Source organism: Cheilinus undulatus, linkage group 18 (genome assembly GCF_018320785.1).
Source record: "Cheilinus undulatus linkage group 18, ASM1832078v1, whole genome shotgun sequence".
Lineage (NCBI taxonomy): Eukaryota > Metazoa > Chordata > Actinopteri > Labriformes > Labridae > Cheilinus > Cheilinus undulatus.
Window position 1 is genome coordinate 14,816,846 of NC_054882.1, and position 21,194 is coordinate 14,838,039.

Sequence of the window (21,194 nt, forward strand, 5' to 3'; positions counted from 1 at the left end):
TTAGGATGCATCATTGCTTTCTGCTTTAATTTACATTTTACACAGCGCCCCAGCTTGTTTGAAATTGAGTTTTATGGATTATATTTAATATTTAGTTTTATTAACTTGAATGTATATGCATTCTCTCAGAGAAATATGTTTTCCTTTTTCTTCCCTCTGACAGTTTGATTTACTGGTGACAGACTGACTGACTTTACTAAATCAAACTTTGTATGTTTTGTAGGGGCAAGGGTCGCTTATGAATCACTGAACCTTTGACTCATTGTGAGATTATGTAACAAAATCCATGTCAAACGAACCCTGAAGGAACAACAGTAGACTACATAAGTTTTAATTCCAGATACTTCTTTGGCTAATCAACACTCATGGCCCAAAGCACCTAACTGCTGTCTTTATGAACACCAACATCAGTACGTGTTTATTCTTGAGGACTACATGTCCCATGACTGCAAGCCTAGACTTGTCGGAAAATGTAGTTCATGTAGCTACATTCTTTGAAACAGAAATGCACCTATAAAAAGTTTATACGGCGGTTTTATCAAATGATAGTTTATGAGTGAAATAAAGAACAAACCACACTCAACACAGTAAACACAATGGTGGCCAGACTGAAAGGCAAACTATTTAAACTGTCTTCAGTTGTTACGTTTCGAGGGTACGTTAACCGATTGAGACACTACAAATACCACAATGCACCTGTCGCTTTTCAGCCAGGAAGAAACATGGCTGCCTACTGTTCACCTACGGTATTTTTATTTACGTTTCGTTTGTTATCTGTTTTAAGACAGTCAAACACAGAAAGAGCAAATGTCACGGCTGCACCGAGGAACAGTTAAATTGCAACAGTGTTCAGAGTTTCGGTAAAAGAAACGCAATTTTCCTCAGTTATAGAGTAACGAAGGTTAACGTTACCGACAGCCTTATTTTTTATTTTCGCCGAGCTGTCACATCAGTATCGGACTGCCTTTGTTGGCGTGCTAAGCTAGCCAAATAACGTTACTGCGAGGTTAACGGATAAACTTAAGGGAATTTGTCGCAATGTTTAGCCCCGTGAAGTCCTCTTATTTCCGAGTCAGTCCGACCATTGTCAACAGAGAACTGGGGAAGACCAAGATGAGATAGCAAGAGGGCATAACGGTAGTGCTAACACGCTAGTTTAACTACGAGGCAGAGTCCCGACCAAACCGAGAGAAAACTGAGTGAAGAACTCCCACCACGGCATGTTTGGGAATCTTTTCGAGGAAGAGGAGGAAGACGTTTCCTCGACTTCCTCCAGGGGGAGAGTTACAAAGGGGGGAGATGAGCCACCTCCTCCACGGGGCAAAAGCAACCTGTGTGGCATCAAAAACCAGGGGGGCACTTGTTATCTCAACTCTCTGCTCCAGACCCTGCTGTTCACCCCAGAGTTCAGAGGTAAGGAAAGCTCTCCTTACTTTAAAGCTGGATGCTATTTAGGTCCATGTCTGAGGTGAGAAGGAACTCATAAAATTTTAATGAATTTGTCAAGACCAGTGCTATGGTGGCCCTGAGTGCACCTGCAAAAACATTTCACCAGTAGCGAAAAAGTACAGGACCACCTTACTCAAGTAAAAGTAAAGCTAATCTGGAAAAATCTTATTTAAGTAGACGTAAAATAACTAGTCTATAAATCTACTCAAGTAAAAGAAAAAAGTATTTGATTTAATTTTTATTTAAAGGGCTTGGCACTGAGTAGCTGCTCATGATTCCCAAGGTGGTTGTACATTAAAATCAAAACTGAGTTTTACTTGCCAAGTGCATTTTCACATACAAGTAATTTGACTTGATGTTTGTTGCTAAAAGATAACACATAAAAGAATAAAAATATTAAGAGCCTTATAAAGATATTAAGCAGCTGCTGGCTAGAAATGTAGTAGATTATTATAGAGAAATATAGTAGCAAAATAAAAATATATGTTTTGAGCTGTTAATGACGATCCCAGTTCAAAGTCCTAAAATTAAAGCTTTCTTTATTCTTAAGCAGCTTTTATGGCCTGAAAGTAATGAAATATTTAGGCAAAAAAGTTTAAAATAACTCACAGAGAAACAGTAGCAGGTAGGGGTGTGAGAAAAAATTGCTACTAGGGCTGGGTTAAAAAAAAATCGATTTTCCTATTCAGATCAATTTTTTAAATTTGAAATTTCAATGTTGATTCATTTTATTCAAAGATTGATCTTTTATTACTGACTGTTTAGTATATGTTGCTTGATCAAATGTGTTGGTCAATAAAAAGTATTTTCAGGAAAAAAAGTTTGGGGTCAGTTTTTAGTGTGAACTTTAATATTTTAAATATTGTGCCTAGTTAGAAGGTTTCTTATTAATAATTTAACTGAAAGTATAATTTCTGCCATTAGCAGACCCCCTTGCGTATTCAAGCAAAACAGGTACTGTAGCTGATATATCCCTCAATGAATCGCTATTGAATCGAATCGAATCGGAAATCGAATTGAATCGAGGCCTTGTAAATCGAAATCGAAGCGATTCAGGAAATCAGTGGCAATACCCAGCCCTAATCGATACAGCATAGTATTGCGATATTTTGTCTGGTGCTATATCGTATCATCTCGTCCACCAAGTATAGATTTTTTCATATTAATTGTTAATATGAACTGAAATCTGGAAAATGGAAAAATAAAATAAGCTGTTGGACAATTGTTTGTCCAGTGAGGTCGGCAGGGTGACTGTCATACAGCAGGAGAAAGTTAGTACAACAAACATGGCAGCACCAGGGGAAGAACATTAGGAATGCAAGCAGGGCACGGATGATTTGGACATGACACATGAGGTTTGCAAGAAGTACTACATGTAAATAAAATACTGGGGAAATACGGCAAACATGAGGGCAAGGCTAATGCTATATCAGCTAAACAGTTGAAAAAAATGGTATAGGTTGCAGTATATTGCAATATATGGTATCACAATACTCTGTGTATTGCAAAATGTTTAGAATCGCAATAATATCCAATCGTGACCTAAGTATCGTGATAATATCGTATCGTGCGGCCGCTAGTGATTCCCAACCCTAGTAGCCGGCAGGAATTTAAAAAGCCTCTGTCTAAAGCCTGGATGAGCAGTGTCACAACATTTGTATATGGCCTGTTTACACACAGCAGTCCAGTTTGGTTCAGTACAGTTTTGTCATGGTTTAGCTCATTAATCCCTGATCTTACCCGCATTTCCTCAGCTGATGTCCATCCAGTCTCCCTCATTGTGACGGGAAACATGTCTCTTTTTAGAGATCAGTTCAGTAGAGCTGGTTGTTTGGCACCCAGAACGCTCTTCCTTTGGTACCAGTTTGGCTTTTTAGATGTGGATAAAATAAAGATGAAGGATGGAGGAAAGAAAACTGTCACTCAAAGAGACATTTTGTAGAACACGCTCATTCCTGAACGGCACATCATCACTCGGTCACTTGACTCATGTACCCTACAATGTATCACAGTTTCAATTGAAAACATGTTTGTGACAAAATGAGGTTTAATTTTTTGCTAAAGATGCTCAGCTAGCCGCTTAGCTCAGTATAAGACTCCTCAAGATTCTTGTCTCCCCTCATCTGGATAGAAGATGCTAGATGCTAAAAGGTCTGCAGGACTGAGTAATTTGTGATATTGATCACCTCCATGCTGAAATTGGTTAAACTTTGGGAGAAAAACAGTGATCATAGGGCTCATACTTGATGTACATAGAAATTTTTGTATGATAATTGCAGTCCACAGGTCTATTTAGAGCTGTAAAGTACTTGTTTTCCTCTCTTCCCATTCATTCCTGACAGCTGTTCCCTTCTCCTCTCCCCTTATTAGGTATTCCTATGTCATCAGGAACATGTGATTGCACACAACCTATTGACGTTTTATAAAACGTAATGAAGTACAATACTTTCCCCTAATCAAACTTGAATGAAATAAAAACACAGATTTTAAGAATTACTCAGAAAAATACAAGTCCGCAAAATACTATTCATTTACAGTAATTTGAATAAATGTAATTAGTTACTTTCCACCCCTGCATTTCACAGCACGCAAAAGAAAATGCACAAATGTCGAAATACCTCCTAACACAGAAATGTTTCATGAGCAAAAAATATTTTGCTGTGCACAAAAATGCTCTATTGACCCCCCCCAAAAAACAAACAAACTTAGAAACAATACAAAAATGTGTTGAAATATAAAAAACTGCATCACATTTTTGTGAAATATAAAAACATTTAATGCTCTTTTTAATGTTTTACCAAGGATTTTTTTTCTTTTTTTTTCTTTAGGTATACAATTTACAACTACATTTGTACTTTTAAGTGCTATTGATAATTTAGGTATATAGGGGGATGATGTCCTTTTAAAACTGAATTTTTTGACAACCTTTTTGGATAACTAGAGTACAGTGATCAATGTGATATATTTTCTTAATTGTTGTATGATTACAGAGGAGTTGTTCAGTTTGGGGTCTGAAGAATTAGGATGCCTTGAAGACAAAGAGAAACCAGAAGCTAAGGTACTAAAGCTGTAACCACAGATATTGTAATACGTGTATGCTTTTATCTCCTATAATGATCGTCTGTTCTCTCAGGTCAGAGTGATCCCACTAGAGCTGCAGAGGCTGTTTGCCAGTTTGCTCCTTGTGGACCAGCAGAGCGCCTCCACAGCCAACCTCACTGACAGTTTTGGCTGGAACAGCAGTGAGGTTTGTGTCCGTCATTGCTATGAAGGCAGCAGAGAGACTCGGGTTCCACTCGTCAGCCACGTGATTGATTTACCTTCCAGCCAAATCAGAGAATGCAAGCTAAAAAGTACAAACTGGATTTTTAGCTTTGGCAAGGTCAGAAACAGCAACCGGATTGGAATTTCATTTTGTCTGGAGGCATTCCAGCTGCAATTATGCAAAATAAAAACACAAAGAAAGAAAAGAGGGAGAAACATTTATAGAATTTGCCTCAGGGATGTACAACCATCTTTTCCAGGTCAAGTCTGTACATACAGTGATGTGATTAAACTTGAAGCAGAGCTCTCACACTGTTACAGTGGGGAGTGTTATTTAAGTCTGAACCAGGGCAAAGAGAGCAACAATGTCCATTGTAGAGAAAAATGCAGGGAAACTTGTTTGTTATTGAAGGTTTATTGTTCTATGGTGTTTCAAAAAAGGTTTAAAGGTTTGAGAATTACATGTTTTGTGTTTATGATGGCAATGTGACAAGGCAAAGTCATCTAAACTTAGCACAAAAAGTAAGGAAATTTGTGTTGGTTAGATTATTTCTTTGTAGTAACAATGCTTCTTGGCAATAAATCTTATACTGCTTATTACCATTTAAAAGGGTTATAAACAGACTTTCCAACGGTATAAGATTTATTGCCGAGAAGCAAAGAAATTATCTACCAAACTTTTTCCTCCGTGTATTTCCCTGAATAAGTAAGGAAGCTAATAAAGCAGAAAAAGGAGGAAAACAAGCAGATGTTGGAGAAAAAAAAACTACATCCGAGTCAGGTTTCAGTCAGTTTTTACTGATCTGCAGTGCAGATAATATAATTTTCCCTGGGCATATGGAAGCAAAGTAGATGCATCATCCTGTGTAGTAATAAATCCAATAAAGAGTCAAAGTTTTTACTTAAAGCTACGTAGCGTGGAACCCCTATGTTCCTTCTTTAATCCTACTGTTTATTTCCAGGGAACAAATCAGCATGATGTGCAGGAGCTGAACAGGATCCTGTTCAGTGCGTTGGAGCACTCTCTTGTGGGCACTTCTGGCAGTACTCTTATCCACCGGTTGTACCATGGGACGATTGTCAACAGCATTGTCTGCAAGGAGTGTGGCAACGTCAGCCAGAGACAGGTATGTCCATGAAAAAAGTGCAGTCAGAAGTCTGTGTTAGTCTTTGCTTCAGTTAAGACAGACCAAGCCTTAACCTAAAATTTACTTTACTGTATTTTTAATTTCGTTACGGTAGCTGGTATTGAATGGTGGTATTATTACATTAAAAGGGACAACACATTGCTACTACCCTGTTTTCTGCTTAAAACAAGGCTGTCATGACATACTCTTCTAATGTCTGCATAAGTTCACAGAAAATGTTTTTATAAGTTTGTGTTACAGTTCTCTGCAACTGCTCCTGTGGTTTCAAGTTTCATTTCTCTCCTGCTGAGGTGTGTTAAGCTGCTACTCAAACACCACATTTCCCTTATGTGGCTGTTCACAAGAGAAGCACTCAAGCAAAAATAACAACTGTAACGTTCCCAGCTAGAATTAGCATAACTCCTTGGCACTGATTTTTTTTTACCTTTTATTTTCTTAGAGCCGTGCATTTTTTTTTGTTATCACAAATGCACTGTGAGAGCTGTGCAAAGAGAAAATAGAAAAACAAACATAACATAAATAATCATTAACATAGCCAAAATAACCCACAAATCAAAAGCACATATAGACATTTGCCATCAAATTGCACAAAGAAATGAGAGCATTCAAGTAAAGCCAGTGAGATTAGGCTATCCTGCTAAAACATACTGTACAGTGTTAGCCAGTAACAAGATAGACATCAACAACACACAAAATCCCAAGACATATAGGAAATCAAATCCTAATACAACAAGCAAACAGTGTATCAGCTGGTAAACAAACCATCACAAGAAGAGGTCTGAAAGGCCTTAACTATCAGAGAGCCTGGCTCAGGTAATTGCAGAGTTAACAAGTAAAAGTAGAAGCTAATAACTGAGCACACAAGACAACACGAGGCATCAGCGAAAGCAGAAAAACAAAAATACAAAGTAAAGAACCATACCTTAGTCAGCTACTAGTGGGGAGCTAAGATGAGAGGCGTGGAAGGCAGCGATTTTCCCCATGCTCTGTGTTACCTGTCAGCTGTTATGCCAGCATTTGTTTATATCTGGTTTGAAGCAGCAAGAAGGCTTTCAATATAAAAGTCCTATAACACGCCAATCCTTACAATAAAAACAAATTATATTCTGAGTACATGTTAATACTTTCAAAAGGTGTATTTACAACAACTATGAACTTACAGTATAATAAACCTGTTGTTTAAACCTTTGTGATGGAGATGTAAATCGTTGCAGCACTGGGTTCAAGTCAAACAGAGTCACTCTGTTGCACAGAGCTTATGTTAAAGCCCCAGACCTGCTGACAGAGATGCTCTGCAAAGTGAAAATGCTCGCTTTATGTTGCTGTTTTTAAAGACATCGTACTTGGAGAGGAGAGAACACATTTATCTGACAGGGTATCTGCGAGGTCTTGAAAAGTATTAAAAGGTGATAAATCAATTTTGGGAAAATTAAGACCCTTAAAAAGTATTAAAAAGTCTTATCACGACTTTATAAAGTCTTAAATTTTGAAAGTATTTTTTCTGAATTAGCTGTCCAAGAGTTTGAGTCCCAAAAACATCGTAAAAGTGTGTGAATTTATTAAAAAACAAAGATGAACAGGTGCATAAAAAACTAGGCTATTGTAGGTGCGTTCGTAAATTGTCTCTGAGAGCGCCAGAGCGAGCTATATCACTGATGTAAATGGTTACAGCTTGAAGTGGCGGTGAGGTATTTAAAAGTATTGAGAAGGTCTTGAAAAAGTCTTTAAAAGGTATTAAAATTAACTTCAAGATTCCTGCATATACCCTGTCTGATTTACTGTGCTGCACATTGATTGCACTGACACAAGTGGATGATATGTAGTTACTTAGGCTACTCATTAGTGTCAGAGCATAACATGCTGATGATGAGACTCAAACAATAGTAGCTTAGTTTGAGTCTCCTCATCAGCAATATCAGTTTTGCCTTGTGCTCTACTTCACAATGCAGATATTTAAAACTGGTGATGATGGTGTTGTGGAAATGTATTTTGTGGCAGAAATAACACCGGTCTACTGCCCACCACTAACTGACACTTAAAAGCTACAATGGGAATCCAGTACATCTTCAAATTACATTTTATTTTCAATGTATAAGTAGAAAGTAGTTTTTCTTAAGAACTCCACACGGTGCTGCTAAATCAGCTGGCTTGCGTTACTGAGCTCGCCTGCTGCCTAAGATCCTACCTCAGTGGAATAATCTCTGTTGATGTCATCTTTAGGAGGATTTCCTGGACCTGACTGTGTGTGTCTGTGGAGTGTCCAGCCTGGAGGAGGCTCTGTGGAACATGTTTGTGGAGGAGGAGATGTTCGAGGGCAACAACCTGTATCGCTGTGCAGGGTGTGACAGACTGGTCACTGCTGCTAAGGTCAGCCCTAGATACAATTGCTAAAATAATGCAATAGAAATAAGAGAACAGTCAAGTTGTCCTTTCATTTTTGCCCCTTTTTGAAAGCTTGCACTAAACATTACTGTAGAAAAGAAAGTTTAAAACTAGACTGGTAGTGATTTTTTCCCTCCTTTAGTCTGCCAAGCTGAAGAAACTCCCTCCGTTCATGACCATGTCTCTGCTGAGATTCAGCTTTGACTTCACCAAATGTGAGCGGTACAAGGAGACTGGACGCTACAGTTTCCCCTTAACCATCAACCTACGGCCATTCTGTGAACAGGTACCCCTGACTTTTCCTCATATTTTTATTTCTGTGAATACTGTCTTTGTTTCTAGGCTTACTTATTTGTGTTTCTCCCCTACAGACTGATGGAGATGACTCTGACTTTACCTACGAGCTGTTCTCTGTGATTATCCATAAGGGTGGCTGTTATGGAGGTCACTACCATGCTTATATCAGGGACACTGACCAGCTCGGCCAATGGGAGCCACCGGTGAGAAAAAGAGAATATCACTTCATTTTTTTATTTCAAGAAAAGTGTTGCTTTCTTTGTAGGATGGCCATTTTCAGTAGTGACTGATGACCTTTGGTTCAACCCCTTTAATTTTTTTTCTAGATATATTTATTTTATTTTAAGAGAGAAAGACAGTAAATAGAGTCAGAAACAGGGATGAGAGGTGGAGAGAGACATGTGGTAAAGGATCTAGGCCAGGCTGCCCACGTATATGGTGCGAAACCTAACTGCTAGGCCATCCTTGCCCTGCCCTTTAATTGATTTTTAAACATTTAGTATAATAATTGGTCTGGCTGGGGTGTCCTGACCTGCATATTACGCCTTGTCCTGATTGCATGTGACACAAGCAGCATATTTCCATTTTGTCCTCTCCTTTGCTCTTGTTGAGATGAGCAAAGAACAAGGATGGTAGGAAATGGGTAGATAACACGCCATAAAGAGTGTTGGATGGAATATTTCCTTGCTTCGCTTTCACTTTTCTCGCTCTGCAGAGCTTGTTGGCTTGTCTTGGAAGCAAAACTGTTCTGCTCAAAGCTGTCAAATGGTCGTCAATACCACACATCTGTTTCTCCCTTTCAGCATAAAAGCACTAAAATTCAAGAGGCAGAAAATTAAATGTTTAATGGATCCAGTGTGGACAGTGAGTGCGCAATTAGGATGTGTTATCATTCTTCACATTTTCTTCCCCATTTTAAAATCTTTTTCACTTCCCTACCTCTCTTGACAAGGCAATTAAAAGCCTAAAACATCAACATTCAAGCTTTTAAAGTTGTCCATTAGAGATAGAATAAAACTTCACTCGTGTTTTTTTGTGAGAAAGGTGCATAAGAGTAATTTGTCCATCAAAAACTTACTGTTAAACTCATGCACAGTGTCTTGACACTGTCATTTTTGCATGTTAGACAATGTGCAGGCCTAAAGATGTGCATTAGGAAAAGAATTATCTCTGTGTTTCTTCCTAAGGAGGAGGAATGCAAACCCAAGACTCAAAAGAAAGCCAAGGAGAAAGTCCGAGAAGCATGTGAGCCAAAACTACAAGAGGATGACCCTCTGTCTGTCCTCACTGCCATAATTGCCCAGGTATAAGAAGTAGCAAACTTCAGAGCTTTCTTGGTATACTTTGGGTCTAGTACAGCCTGAATAAAGTGTGCTTCCCTTCTTGGACACTAGGAGCCATCAAAGAGTGTCCTGTTGGACCAGCTGGGACAGAAACTCATGGATAAGATTGGTTCATCCTGGAGCAAAAAGTTCAGAAAGCACTACGGTCCAATTGGAAAGGTATCTCTATTTTTCATGCTTTTTGGTTTTGTATGAAATCTAACCTTGTTTTGTCCTCATGACCGTTTTGTTGTACTAATAATTGTTGTTTTCTTTTCGTTGTTTGTCTTTTTTCCTCTGTTGTAGTTTCTTCAGTCCCACAATGATGTGTTCATGTTGGTGTCAAATGGCACTCGCGTAGCACTGAAGGCAAACCCTCCAAGCCCTGTAACAGAGCCGACCAGCCCAGCAGAACCGACCATGAACTCTGACCTTACAACACCTTCAGACTGTGACGCTGCTGAACAACAGACAGATCTGGATCAGAGGCCAGAGCCTGAACAAAAGGTATGGAAGCGGCATAAAGTGTCTAAGGACCCTGGTGTGGGCTTTGCTCTAACTTTGTACCCCGTGTTTGTCAGCAGGGTAGCCACTGGTTTGACTTGAATGACTCCTCAGTGACCTCCATCAGGGAGTCTGACATAGAGAAGCAGTTCCAGGGAAAAGAGAGCGCGTACATGCTGTTCTACAGAAAGACACAGCTGCACAGGCCCAGTGAAGGTAATAGACTCCATGTTTCATATCTACATTAGAAAGTAATGCAGAAAAGAATAATGTGCTTCAAGATGCAATGACAAAGTATTTATCAATTAGTTGAGAAATTTATCAGTTAAAATGTCTTTTGTTTCTCTACATTTTAGCCCTGAATAATCCTGAATACAAAGTTCCTGTTAACCTCATTGAAATGGCTCAGAAGGAGAACCAGAGACTTCAGCAGATACGGTACGGAGAATATATCCTGTTGACATGTCATGACATTTTAGCTGTTTAAAAAGTTCTGGCTTACATGTGACGACAAAAAAATCCTAAATCATTAATGATGTTCCATAAATTGCTCTTAAAATATAATTTTATATAATTTCAGTGAACTTCGTTTCTGTCCACAGTGAGGAGTTTGAAGCCACTAATAACACAGTTGAGCTCCGTCTCCACCTGGCCCCCAGTTACAGGCTGGAAAACGGAGCCCTGCAGCCAATCAGCAAGGAGCATGATGGGAGCACCACTCTGAGTTTTGACCGTAGAAAAACCGTGGGAGATCTTCGATTAGCTATTTATCAGGTATCTAAACATTTGCTATAACACAAGCTGACAAGCTTGGAATTATAGTGAAAAAGCAGCTTTTTTCTTTCTTATGTGTCTTTATATTTATAGATGCAGGAACTTTGGGAAGGTGATATGGCTCTAACTGTGGCCAAGAGTCTTCCTGCAGGTCTACACCTCTACAACACTTTAACAGGTAAGACATTCAAACGTGAAATACTCCTTTATAGAATAGAGGCATTCCATCTGTGTTTAATAATACTGGTGCTGTCATTCTCTTTACAGATGACAGCGTGTCCCTGTACAGTGCAGGAATTTCTTCAAATTCTGACTTGTTTGTGTGGAACGGCAGAGAGGTGAGAACATTTAACACATTACAGCTATCGACCAATATTCACAGTCAGTACATTGGCTGTAAAAAAAAAAAATTGGCTTTATTTATGAATGAATGAAATACAGTTGTTACAGTTCACTCACAATGAACAAAACAATCAAAAAAGTCAAAGTGAAATTTCTTATTTACCAACATAACTGAAAGGATGTAGGCTGAATCTAGAGTTTATTTAAACCTACTCCTCCTAGCTTACAAAAACAAAACCTTCACAAAGTACCAGTACAAATGAGCTTGTTAGGGTTAAGACCAACAGACCTGTCAGCTGAAGTCTGTTCTTTGTCTATTCTCATTCCTTAAACTTTTTAAAAGGACTGTAGTATAAGATCTGCACTATATTTAAATGTCAGTGTTGGTATTTGCCAAAATGAGTCTGAAAATATTGGCATGTCTGAAATGGGCAGAAATCCAATACCTTGCATCTCTACTTCAATTCATATTTAATTTATTTGATTCTTTGCTAAACTTGTCCCCAGTGAAAGAACAAAGACACAGGTACAGATACAGTAGGGTGAAAAAGAGCAACACAAAATCTCTAAAAACTTGTTAAATCCTTTAAAATTTTACACATGTATGATGCTGGGGATTTCAGCTAACATTAGCTGTCCTCCTGTGGCACATCAGCAAAGTGTTTGTTTTACAATAAGATATAAACAAGTTGTATTGTATATTGCAATCTGCCTTACTAGACCTGAAAAATCATCAAGCTGTGAATTAAATGTAAACACTAGTTAGCTAATGATACAGAATAGAAACAATATAAAGAAATATAGAGTAAAGTAACCAAGGAAGGTCAGAATTTCACCATGATGCCTTGAGAAGACTTGGCCTGGGCAAAAGTCTCGCTGGAAGTAGCCTGAAACCAGCTGCCTTGAAGGGGGTTCACTGATTGGGGGCCAAAGTGCCAATCAGAGAGCCAACATAGTGTAAATTGTGAGTGTGAAAAGTGTGTTGCTAATTATGTCAATATCCTTGTGATGCTGGACAGTTTTGTTTGCACAGCTTAATGGTTCCTTCAATAGAGGGCCATGCATATCTGGTCCAGTATGTTTATTATTACTTCAGTTAAGAAGGTGCTTCTCTCATCTGGTTGACTTGTCTACTTCTATGTTTTTCTTCAGGTGTGTGGTGCAGCTGTCCTAACAGGAGCAGAGTGGGAGCCTGTGCTGCTGACTGTAGTTCGCCCCTTTTTAGGGGAAGACGGGGATCCCCAGGAGGAGGATGGGGTGGACTGCGTGGATGGGACAGGAGGTTTTGAAAATGGGGGTTCGGGTCTGAAAAAGGAGGCAAGAGGATTTGCAGGCGCAGTGACACTTGGAGAAGTAAGGGAGGCACTGGGGGAGCCGAAGGAGAGCGTCCTGTGTCAGGAGCATAAGGGAGGAAAGAGAGGAGAACAGGGAGCAGGAGAAGGAGGAGGGGCTAGTGGTTGGAGGGTGTTCCCCCCTGATGACATGCAGCGAACCCTGAAGGAGCTGTCACTGAAGGATGGAGACGCGCTGCTGGTGCTGGAGCCTCAGTCCTTTGATTGCAGGTAAAAATCATCTTTAATGTTTGTACATGTTGTTTTCTTCAGGTGTCTTGTTTTAATCATGTCTTCCTATTCAGCATGTTCACTCTAAATGGAGACGTCGTCACTGTGACTACACCTTCTGACTGCCGCTGGCTCCAGGTGGAGTTTCAACCACATGAGGGAGGAGGAGAAGGGGAGAGAGAGGAGGAGAGACGGAAGATCAAAGTTCCTGCTACAGGAAATATGGTCTGTGAATTTGTGCTGCTGGGTTTGTTTGTCTGACACTCTTTTGTTCTTCATTAGTAATTGTTTTTTAATCTCTCATGTGTCTGTCCCTCAGCTGCTGTGTGAGGTGAAACAGAGAGCGATAGAGGAGCTACAGATACATCAAGGCAAGCCACTTAGTATTTAAACTATCTGTTATGACAGCTGTTTCCAAAATGCCTCAGATGTGCTTAATCCAACCTAGATTAGTAGGAGTGCATGGTCCGGATTTTTGCTCGTATCCTATGTGCAGACATTTACAAATTAATTTTAGCTGATACGATATATAAATGTGACAAAGTGGAACAGACAAAGTAAAAACAGATTTTTATACATTTTTGCAAATGTTTTACAGATAAAAAACTGAATTATCACTTTGACATAAGTATTCAGACCCTTTACTCAGTAACGAGTTGAAGCTCCTTTGGCAGCGACTACAGCCTCGAGTCTTTTTGAATATGACACAAGCTTTGCACACCTGGACTGGGGAATTTTCTTCTTTGAAAATCCTCTTAAGCTCAGTCAGTCATTGGTGGAAAGCCATTTTCTGTCTCTCCAGAGATGTTCAATAAAGTTAAAGTCAGGACTTTAATTGGGCTACCCTCAACCCTGACCAGTTTCCCAGTCCCTGCTGCTGAAAAACGCCCCCACAGCATGATGCTGCCACCACCATGCTTCAGTCTTGGGATGGTATTGGGCAGATGATCAGCAGTGCCTGGTTTCCTCCAGTCATATCATTTAGAGACCAAACATGTTAATACTGGTTTCATCAGACTAGAGAATCTTGTTTCTCACAGTATGAGAGTCCCTCAGGTGCTTTTTGCAAACTCCAGGCAGACTTTCATGTGTTTAGTGCTGAGAGGCTTCTGTCTAGCCACTTTGCCATAAGGCCCAGATCAGTAGAGGTCTGCAGTGATGGTTGTCCTTCTGGAACTTTGTCCCATCTCCACACAGGATCTCTGGGGCTCAGTCAGAATGGATCAGGTTCTTGGTCACCTCTCTTTCAAAGACCTTTCTCCCATGATTGCTCAGTTTGGCCTGGTTACCAGCTCTTGGAAGTGTCCTGGTTGTGCCAGACTTCTTCCATTTGAGAATTATGGAGGCCACTGTGCTCTTAGGAACCTTCAGTGCAGCAGAAAGGTTTTTGTAGCCTTCCCCAGATCTGTGCCTGTCAACAATCCTGTCTCTGAGCTCTGCAGCTCTGCAGTTCCTTTGACCTCATGCCTTGGTTTCTGCTCTCATATGTATTGTCAGCTGTGAGGCCTCCATGCCAAATCCCATCTATTTACGTAGTTTAGTTTACCACAGGTGGGCTCTAATCAAGATGTAGAAACAGCTTAGCAAAGAGCCAGAGGAATGGGAGGAACCTGAGTTAAATTTACAGTGTTGTTGCAAAATTTCTGAATACTTATATGAATTTGATATTTCAGTTCTTTATTTAATAATGTTTCCAAAATTCTGTTTGCACTCTGTCACTATGGAATACTAAGTGTAAATTAATGAGAGAAAATTAATTTAAATGACTGAAGCATCAGGCTGCGACAAAACAAAACTGGAAAAAGTGAAGGGGGTCTGAATGATTTCTGAATTAAATGTATATCTAAACCAGACAGATCTGCTAATTCGGATGAAATCTATCCTACTTTATCTTTACAAGGATAATTGTTAAAAAATCACAATAGTCATATTGTAAGGATTAACCATGAAAATGGGTTCAGCACCTCACAAATGTCCTCTACCTTTTTTCTGATCCACTGTTCAGGCAGTCATATTATGTCTTCATATATTCGTATACATATATAGGATAAATGCTGTATATTTTTATGTAGGTATACATTCTTATATCAGCTCTTGCTTTTTCTCGGCTGACCAGGTGCACCGTACTGTCTGAGACAGGTGGACTGCACAGGGAAACTCCTTCCTCCAGGTAAAGTGTCGCTTTCTCCCTGCAGGGGATTTTAATGTTGCTGGAATTCCCCCTCATTTTGACAAAATATTAAGCATCCCTTCATGCTGCCCCCTCATAAATGTTTTAAGGTAATCCCCCTGTTAGTAAGGTGTCTTCTCATCATCTAACTTTAAAGTTATATAACACATTCATAAAGTGCATTTGTTGTTTTTTAACCTTGGTTTATACCTGACAGTGTGTGAAGAAGTGAGTGTTCGGGATGCGGGGGTGCGACTCATGACCACACTGACTCTCTGTCCCGGAAACGCCCCCAAGGCATCACAGGTGTGTCTTTTATTGAAACCTTCAATAAATCTTTTGTACTTGCAGCTGTACAGGTGAATGTGAAAGAACCTTAAAGCACCTTTCCTATCCTGCACCAGAGATTTAAGAGAGTTTGAAATGCTGGATTAATGTGATTTTCATGGTGTTCTGCAGATTTTCTTGCACTTCTCTGTGGGTGCAGCGCCCTCTGCTGGTATGGAGATGGACATTATTGTGGAAAATAGTTCTACTGTGAAAGAGGTGAGGGAGTCAATCATTGAATCATGCACTAATCAGTATTTGTACCTCTTAAAGTAATTATTTATTGGTAATTTGCAGTGCCTAAAGGCGATGCTGGATGCTGTTGGACTTGACGGCTGTTGGCACTTGAGGAGGCTCGACTGGTGTGAGGAGGTTGGGGAGCCACTTATGGATGAAGTAAGCAGAAAGCTTTAATGTAAAAATACACCATATTTTAAACAAACAGTGGATTTATTTTTGTTTACCACATCGTAATTGGTTGTATTTACCTGAATTTTAAGCTGACTTTTTCTGAAATACAAAAAATCTACTCAATTGTAGCTTTTTATCCTGTATCCAAAATAGATTTATTCTAACCTGTAAAAATGCACGACACCAAAACTTGTTGCATTAATACTTTGACACTTTCTTGTCTAATTTTCAAGAGGATATCATCTCTCAAGCCTGTAGTGAGCAAAGAATTATTTTAACAGGATGGTATCTCATGAGTTTTACAATCATTTCTGCAAAGCATTTATGCATCAAACCAACAGCAATCATAAAATGTGTTAATTTTAAAAAGTAATGCATTATATGGTAAAATGCATGCAGAAGCATTAGATTTTCACTCATTTGAAATCCCTTTTAACTTTTTACTTTCAGGATGCTTCTCTCTCAGAGCTGAAGATCAGCAGTGGAGACACATTAGTCGTCACAGAAGGACAGCTTCCTCCAAAGGTCCTTAAATGTTCTAGTTTTAAAAGGAAATTAATTATATATTGTTTATTTTTCATTTAAGCTCTTTGTCTCTTTTTCCATTAGGGCTTTCTCAAGCTGTCTGTGTGGCTGTATGTGGATCCCAGAAACAACTTCAATGGTTCTGGAATCACCAGTAACGGCCACACTGAGGAGCACATACAGGAGGTTATGACTCCAGGAGAAACCAACTCTGCTCCTCTAAGGAGTGTTGGAGAGGTGGAGATATCAGACGAGGCCACTCTGGAGGATCTCAAGACTCAGGTAGTGTATAAAGGGTTGTGAACATTATTCCTCAGCTTTTCTATAACAAGAAAAGTACATAAAGAGATTCGAGCAGTTTATAGCCCCTTTCACGTGTCATATCCCTTACTTTGTTGATACCATTAGATAAAAGATTATATGTTTATTCTCCTGTTCATATAATGGTTTAAATGTGTCAGGGACCAATGCATGCACAGCAGTTTCCAATACATTGTGCCTCTGCATTTACAGCTAACAGTAATTTCAAATGCCTGTTACTGAAGAGGCTTTCAGCTTAAAATACACCGAAATTCCAAAAAAAGTTGTAGTGCTGCATAAAATGTAAATAGAAACAGAATGCAATGCTTTTCAAATCTCATCAACCCATATTTTATTACACTAGAACATAAACAGCATATCAGATGTTGAAACGGAGACATTTTACCATTTCATGAGAAATCTTAACTCATTTTGAATTTGATGGCAGCAACACATCTCAAAACAGTAGGGACAGGGCAACAAAAGGCTGGGGGCAACACTGAATCTCAATTCAAAATTTGAACTGCTTTTTGGAAACCACAGACACCGTTTCCTGTGGACAAAAGGGGAGAGGGACCATCCAACTTGTTATCCTGGCACAGTTCTAAAGCCTGCATCATTGATGGTATGGGGTTACAGTAGTGCCTATGGCATGGGCAGCTTACAGATCTGGAAAGACACTATCAATGCTGAAAATTAAATAGAGTTTTTAGAACAACATATGCTCCCATCCAGCCAATGATTTTTTTTCAGCACATACCACATCCATCACAACAGCATGTTTTCACAGTAGAAGAGTCCAGGTCCTGAACTGGCCTGCCTGCAGTCCAGATCTCTCACCTATAGCTAATATATTTCATTAAACGGTAAAATGTCTTAGTTTCAGCATCCGATATGTTGTTTATGTTCCATTGTGAATGAAATATGTGTTTATGAGATTTGCCATCATTGCACTGTGTGTGTGTGTTTTTTTTTTTTTTTTTTTTTGGAATTGGAGTCCGAATCACATAAAAATCCTTTGGGTCCCACCAAAACTGTAAGAAACTGTTACAGTTTATGTTATGCACATCATGAAATTCAAAGTATTTAAAAGCAGATGAACAGTTTCCCCCGAGTAAATAAAGCCTTTAATATTACTTTTACCATATGTAGACCACTGCACTGTTAGTGGGTACTGCAATGAAACCAGGAGACAGTTTATATTTTGCAGGTTTAGGGCCATAATGTAGTTTTTTGGGGTCAACTACAGATAATCACATGGCAAAGAAACTCCTCCTCTTGTCTCAATAGAACGTGTAAAATGAGGTTATGCAAAAGCTTTTGATTTTCATATGCCTGTCTGCTCCTTCATCAGGTGTTGACGCTACCTGCCCTTCAGGACGTGTGTGTCCCAACCACTGCGTTCATGCGTGTGTGGCAGCTTGAGGGACAGAGGCTGGCACGCATCCTCAGAGGACAACAACTCACACTCAGGTATGACGCTCTAGTCTCTGGTTTTATTCCGTTATGTGTGATTAAAGGCCACCAGATTATCACCAAGTTGCTCCTTGTTTTTGTTTTTCAGGAAGTTGAAGCTGTCCAGTGGTGCAGACCTTTGTATGCAGCAGCTGCTGAAGGAGGAGGATCTGGGGTAAAGTTTAGGGTGTCACCAGCATTATGATTTATTTTCCATTTTATATTCCTAGCTAAGTTTTTGTCCATCTTTTCTTAAGGCCAAAGGAGGTGCTGCTGAACATAAAAATGGGAATACCAGGGGAGAGATGTTACTACCCTCCAGAGGAGCTGGTTTGGGATGCATCCCGGGACTCTACTCCACGCTCTCTACGCACATGTTTGGCTGCACACTTCGGCCTCTCCCCCGACTCACTGCTGCTGGCCAAACACCTGCCGGACAAACACACCTGGGAAGAAATCTCAAACTGGGTAAAAAGAAATATATTTTAAAAAACTGTCTGAGGCTGGAGATATACTTGCTGTTTCACCATGCATTTGCATTTGTGTCCGGTTGTACCATGAGTGTTCTTGTAAATATATGTGACCGTGTGACTGGAGGACTAGAGGGAGCAGAGAATGCAGGCCATACACAACTACCCGATGGATGGTCTGTAAAGTAAAAACGTAGGGACACTCAGGGAGGTCATTATAATTGTAATTCAGAGATCAGAACTAACAGAATATTATCAATGTCCAATAGTAACATCTAATCAGCTCAATCTGATGACACACTCCCAGAATGTATTGGTTTTATTAGTGACCGTGCTAACTTGTGACTCTCAGCTGATCCCATCTGTACATCTGGTCGTTACAGCAGCTGATGAACACAAAGTATACCTGCAAAAGTCTCCTTGTTTAGTTTTTATTATTATGTCAAAATATACTAATCAGACGTGGAAAAACTAGATTGATGCTAACAGTTAAGAACACACCTGTCAGAAAGTCACCAGTTTCTGAATCAGGGATCTTATTTTTATTTTTACGGGTTCCTTTTACAACTGAATTTTTCTGTCACCAGCTAGTTTGACAGCCACGATATAAATGCACATGTGGAGATTTGTGCACTGTATCAGTTTGTTTTAAAAACTACCAGCTGTTGTCTCTGCTGCAGTCTTGACCATCACTGCAAGACCAAAATGATCCCTGAGGTTGACACACTTGCTGGCGCGTTTTCGCTAGGTTTTAAAATTTTTATCTTTGTCATTTTATGCAGTTGAAATGCGGTTTTAACACTTCTGTGAACGGGACAATCTCATCTCTCACCTTCCCTCCGCATTGCCATCCCTCGTGATTCACAGTCAGAGTTACAGAGCCAAAAAGAGAGCAATGGGCACTTCTTGTCACCTCTTACTCATGCTTTGTCCATGAACTTTTGCCAACAAGCTGACACTCTGGAATCCCTAAGGCCCTCAATTTTGCAGGAGAGGTAAGGAGAGAGACTGGAGTGAGAGGAGAGAATTAGACCTGTTGATCCCTATGAGGGCAAAGCTTTTGAATGTTGCAGAAGGCTTGAACCAAACACTGAGGAGCAGTGATGAAGACGGCACAGTTTCATTTTGGGGAAAATAGAATGACAGACTCAAAAACAATATGACAAAATTCCATTTTAGACTTGTTTTCTGCACTTACCTATTATTTTATTCATATATTCCCCTACTTTTGTGAAGTTAAGACTTTGGTAAACCTATTTAAAGCATCAAAACAGTTTATCCACATGAGTGAAGTTGTGTTTTTACAAGAGACTCAAAAATTTCCAGACATTGGAATTCACAATTTTGCATTTGAGCTAAAATAACAAACTACACATAAAACACGGACCTCAGTATGCATAAAGCTGAGATTGTCCTGAAAAGTTTGATATAAAACATGTGGGTATTGTGTTTTAACAGTGGTTTTGGACATTCTCTTAACGTTCTTATGTGCTTTAATCTCTGTCACATTCTCAGTTTATAACCTGTATTTATCTAAATTTTAGAATCAGCAGGTTTCAAAAAAGAAAAAGAAGAAAAAGACGGAATCTCTACTGGGAGCACCATTTCACCTTAAAGATGGGGACACAATCGGTATCAAGGTATTGATTTAATCTCTTTGGTTTAAATTTTTGTCACTTTTTGGTTTTAGTTATGAGAATTATTTTTGTTTATATCCTCTAGAATCTGTTGATTGACAACAACAGGGACTTTGTCACCCTGGAGGACGAGCAGGGCCAGCAGATGCTTAGAGAACGCGCAGAGGAACGCAGGAAAGGGTGGGACTTCTTTACTCCCACACATGCAGCTGCACAGACAACATGGCTGCCAATCACCTTTGGCTGCACCGAGTCTTACTGCAACTCTCTAGCTGTTCCACATCCTCATTGTGTCTGGAGCCTACTGTAAAAATGTGCTGTTTTCTTTCCAGAGGTGAGGCTGCCGGCTCTGACGCCGTTGGACCACAGAAGAAGAGTGGAGCAACCAAATCCAGGAAACCAGAGGTAGCGCTGTCAATTAACGTTGGGGTCTTCAGATAGCAGCCGGCTCTCATGGATGCAAAAACAAATCAGAACTACTTATAAACACCTCATCTAAACACGCTAGCTTTCAAACAGATGGCATGTTGCAGTTAGGACAATCTACTTTTCGTGAATCTCATGCCATTTGATTTTTGACATTTTAATTTTGTTTGAGTACAAATTAAATTTCTGCTTCTCTTCTGATTTATTTACAGGCAGAGAAAGAACTGTGTTTACATTAAGTAACAATTAACCTGCATGAAAGCTGTGCAATAATTATGTTATTATCTCTTTCATTCTTCAAGCTTCAGAGGTTTTTGTCTGGTTTTATTTAAAGGGACATTTCTTTATTTTTGAAGTTGGGTTATATAAGGCAGTGGTTCTCAACCTTTTCAGCCCGTGACCCCTAGAACAAAGGTGCCAGAGACCAGG

General features: G+C 39.6%; 1 protein-coding gene across 1 annotated transcript; it reads left to right on the top strand.

The window, feature by feature from the left end:
- Nucleotides 1–722: 722 nt before the first annotated feature.
- On the top strand, nt 723–20,799 carry usp40 (ubiquitin specific peptidase 40). The gene is made up of 30 exons (XM_041813186.1): nt 723–1,413; nt 4,440–4,507; nt 4,583–4,696; nt 5,676–5,840; nt 8,082–8,228; nt 8,386–8,529; nt 8,615–8,743; nt 9,728–9,844; nt 9,935–10,042; nt 10,169–10,369; nt 10,447–10,582; nt 10,723–10,804; nt 10,969–11,140; nt 11,234–11,318; nt 11,408–11,478; nt 12,635–13,044; nt 13,119–13,269; nt 13,364–13,415; nt 15,161–15,214; nt 15,432–15,520; nt 15,674–15,760; nt 15,839–15,937; nt 16,403–16,477; nt 16,562–16,759; nt 18,132–18,250; nt 18,342–18,407; nt 18,490–18,700; nt 20,247–20,342; nt 20,425–20,519; nt 20,672–20,799. The coding sequence occupies exons 1-30, from the start codon at nt 1,221–1,223 to the stop codon at nt 20,778–20,780; spliced, it is 3,843 nt and encodes a 1,280-aa protein (XP_041669120.1). The 5' UTR covers nt 723–1,220; the 3' UTR covers nt 20,781–20,799.
- Nucleotides 20,800–21,194: the final 395 nt, after the last annotated feature.

Bases quoted from the DNA above. Each gene is read 5' to 3' on its own strand.
- usp40 (XM_041813186.1), top strand. From the start codon at position 1,221: ATGTTTGGGAATCTTTTCGAGGAAGAGGAGGAAGACGTTTCCTCGACT. The intron at 8,229-8,385 runs GTCAGCCCTAGA...TCCCTCCTTTAG, and splicing joins GACTGGTCACTGCTGCTAAG to TCTGCCAAGCTGAAGAAACT. The intron at 10,583-10,722 runs GTAATAGACTCC...TCTACATTTTAG, and splicing joins GCTGCACAGGCCCAGTGAAG to CCCTGAATAATCCTGAATAC.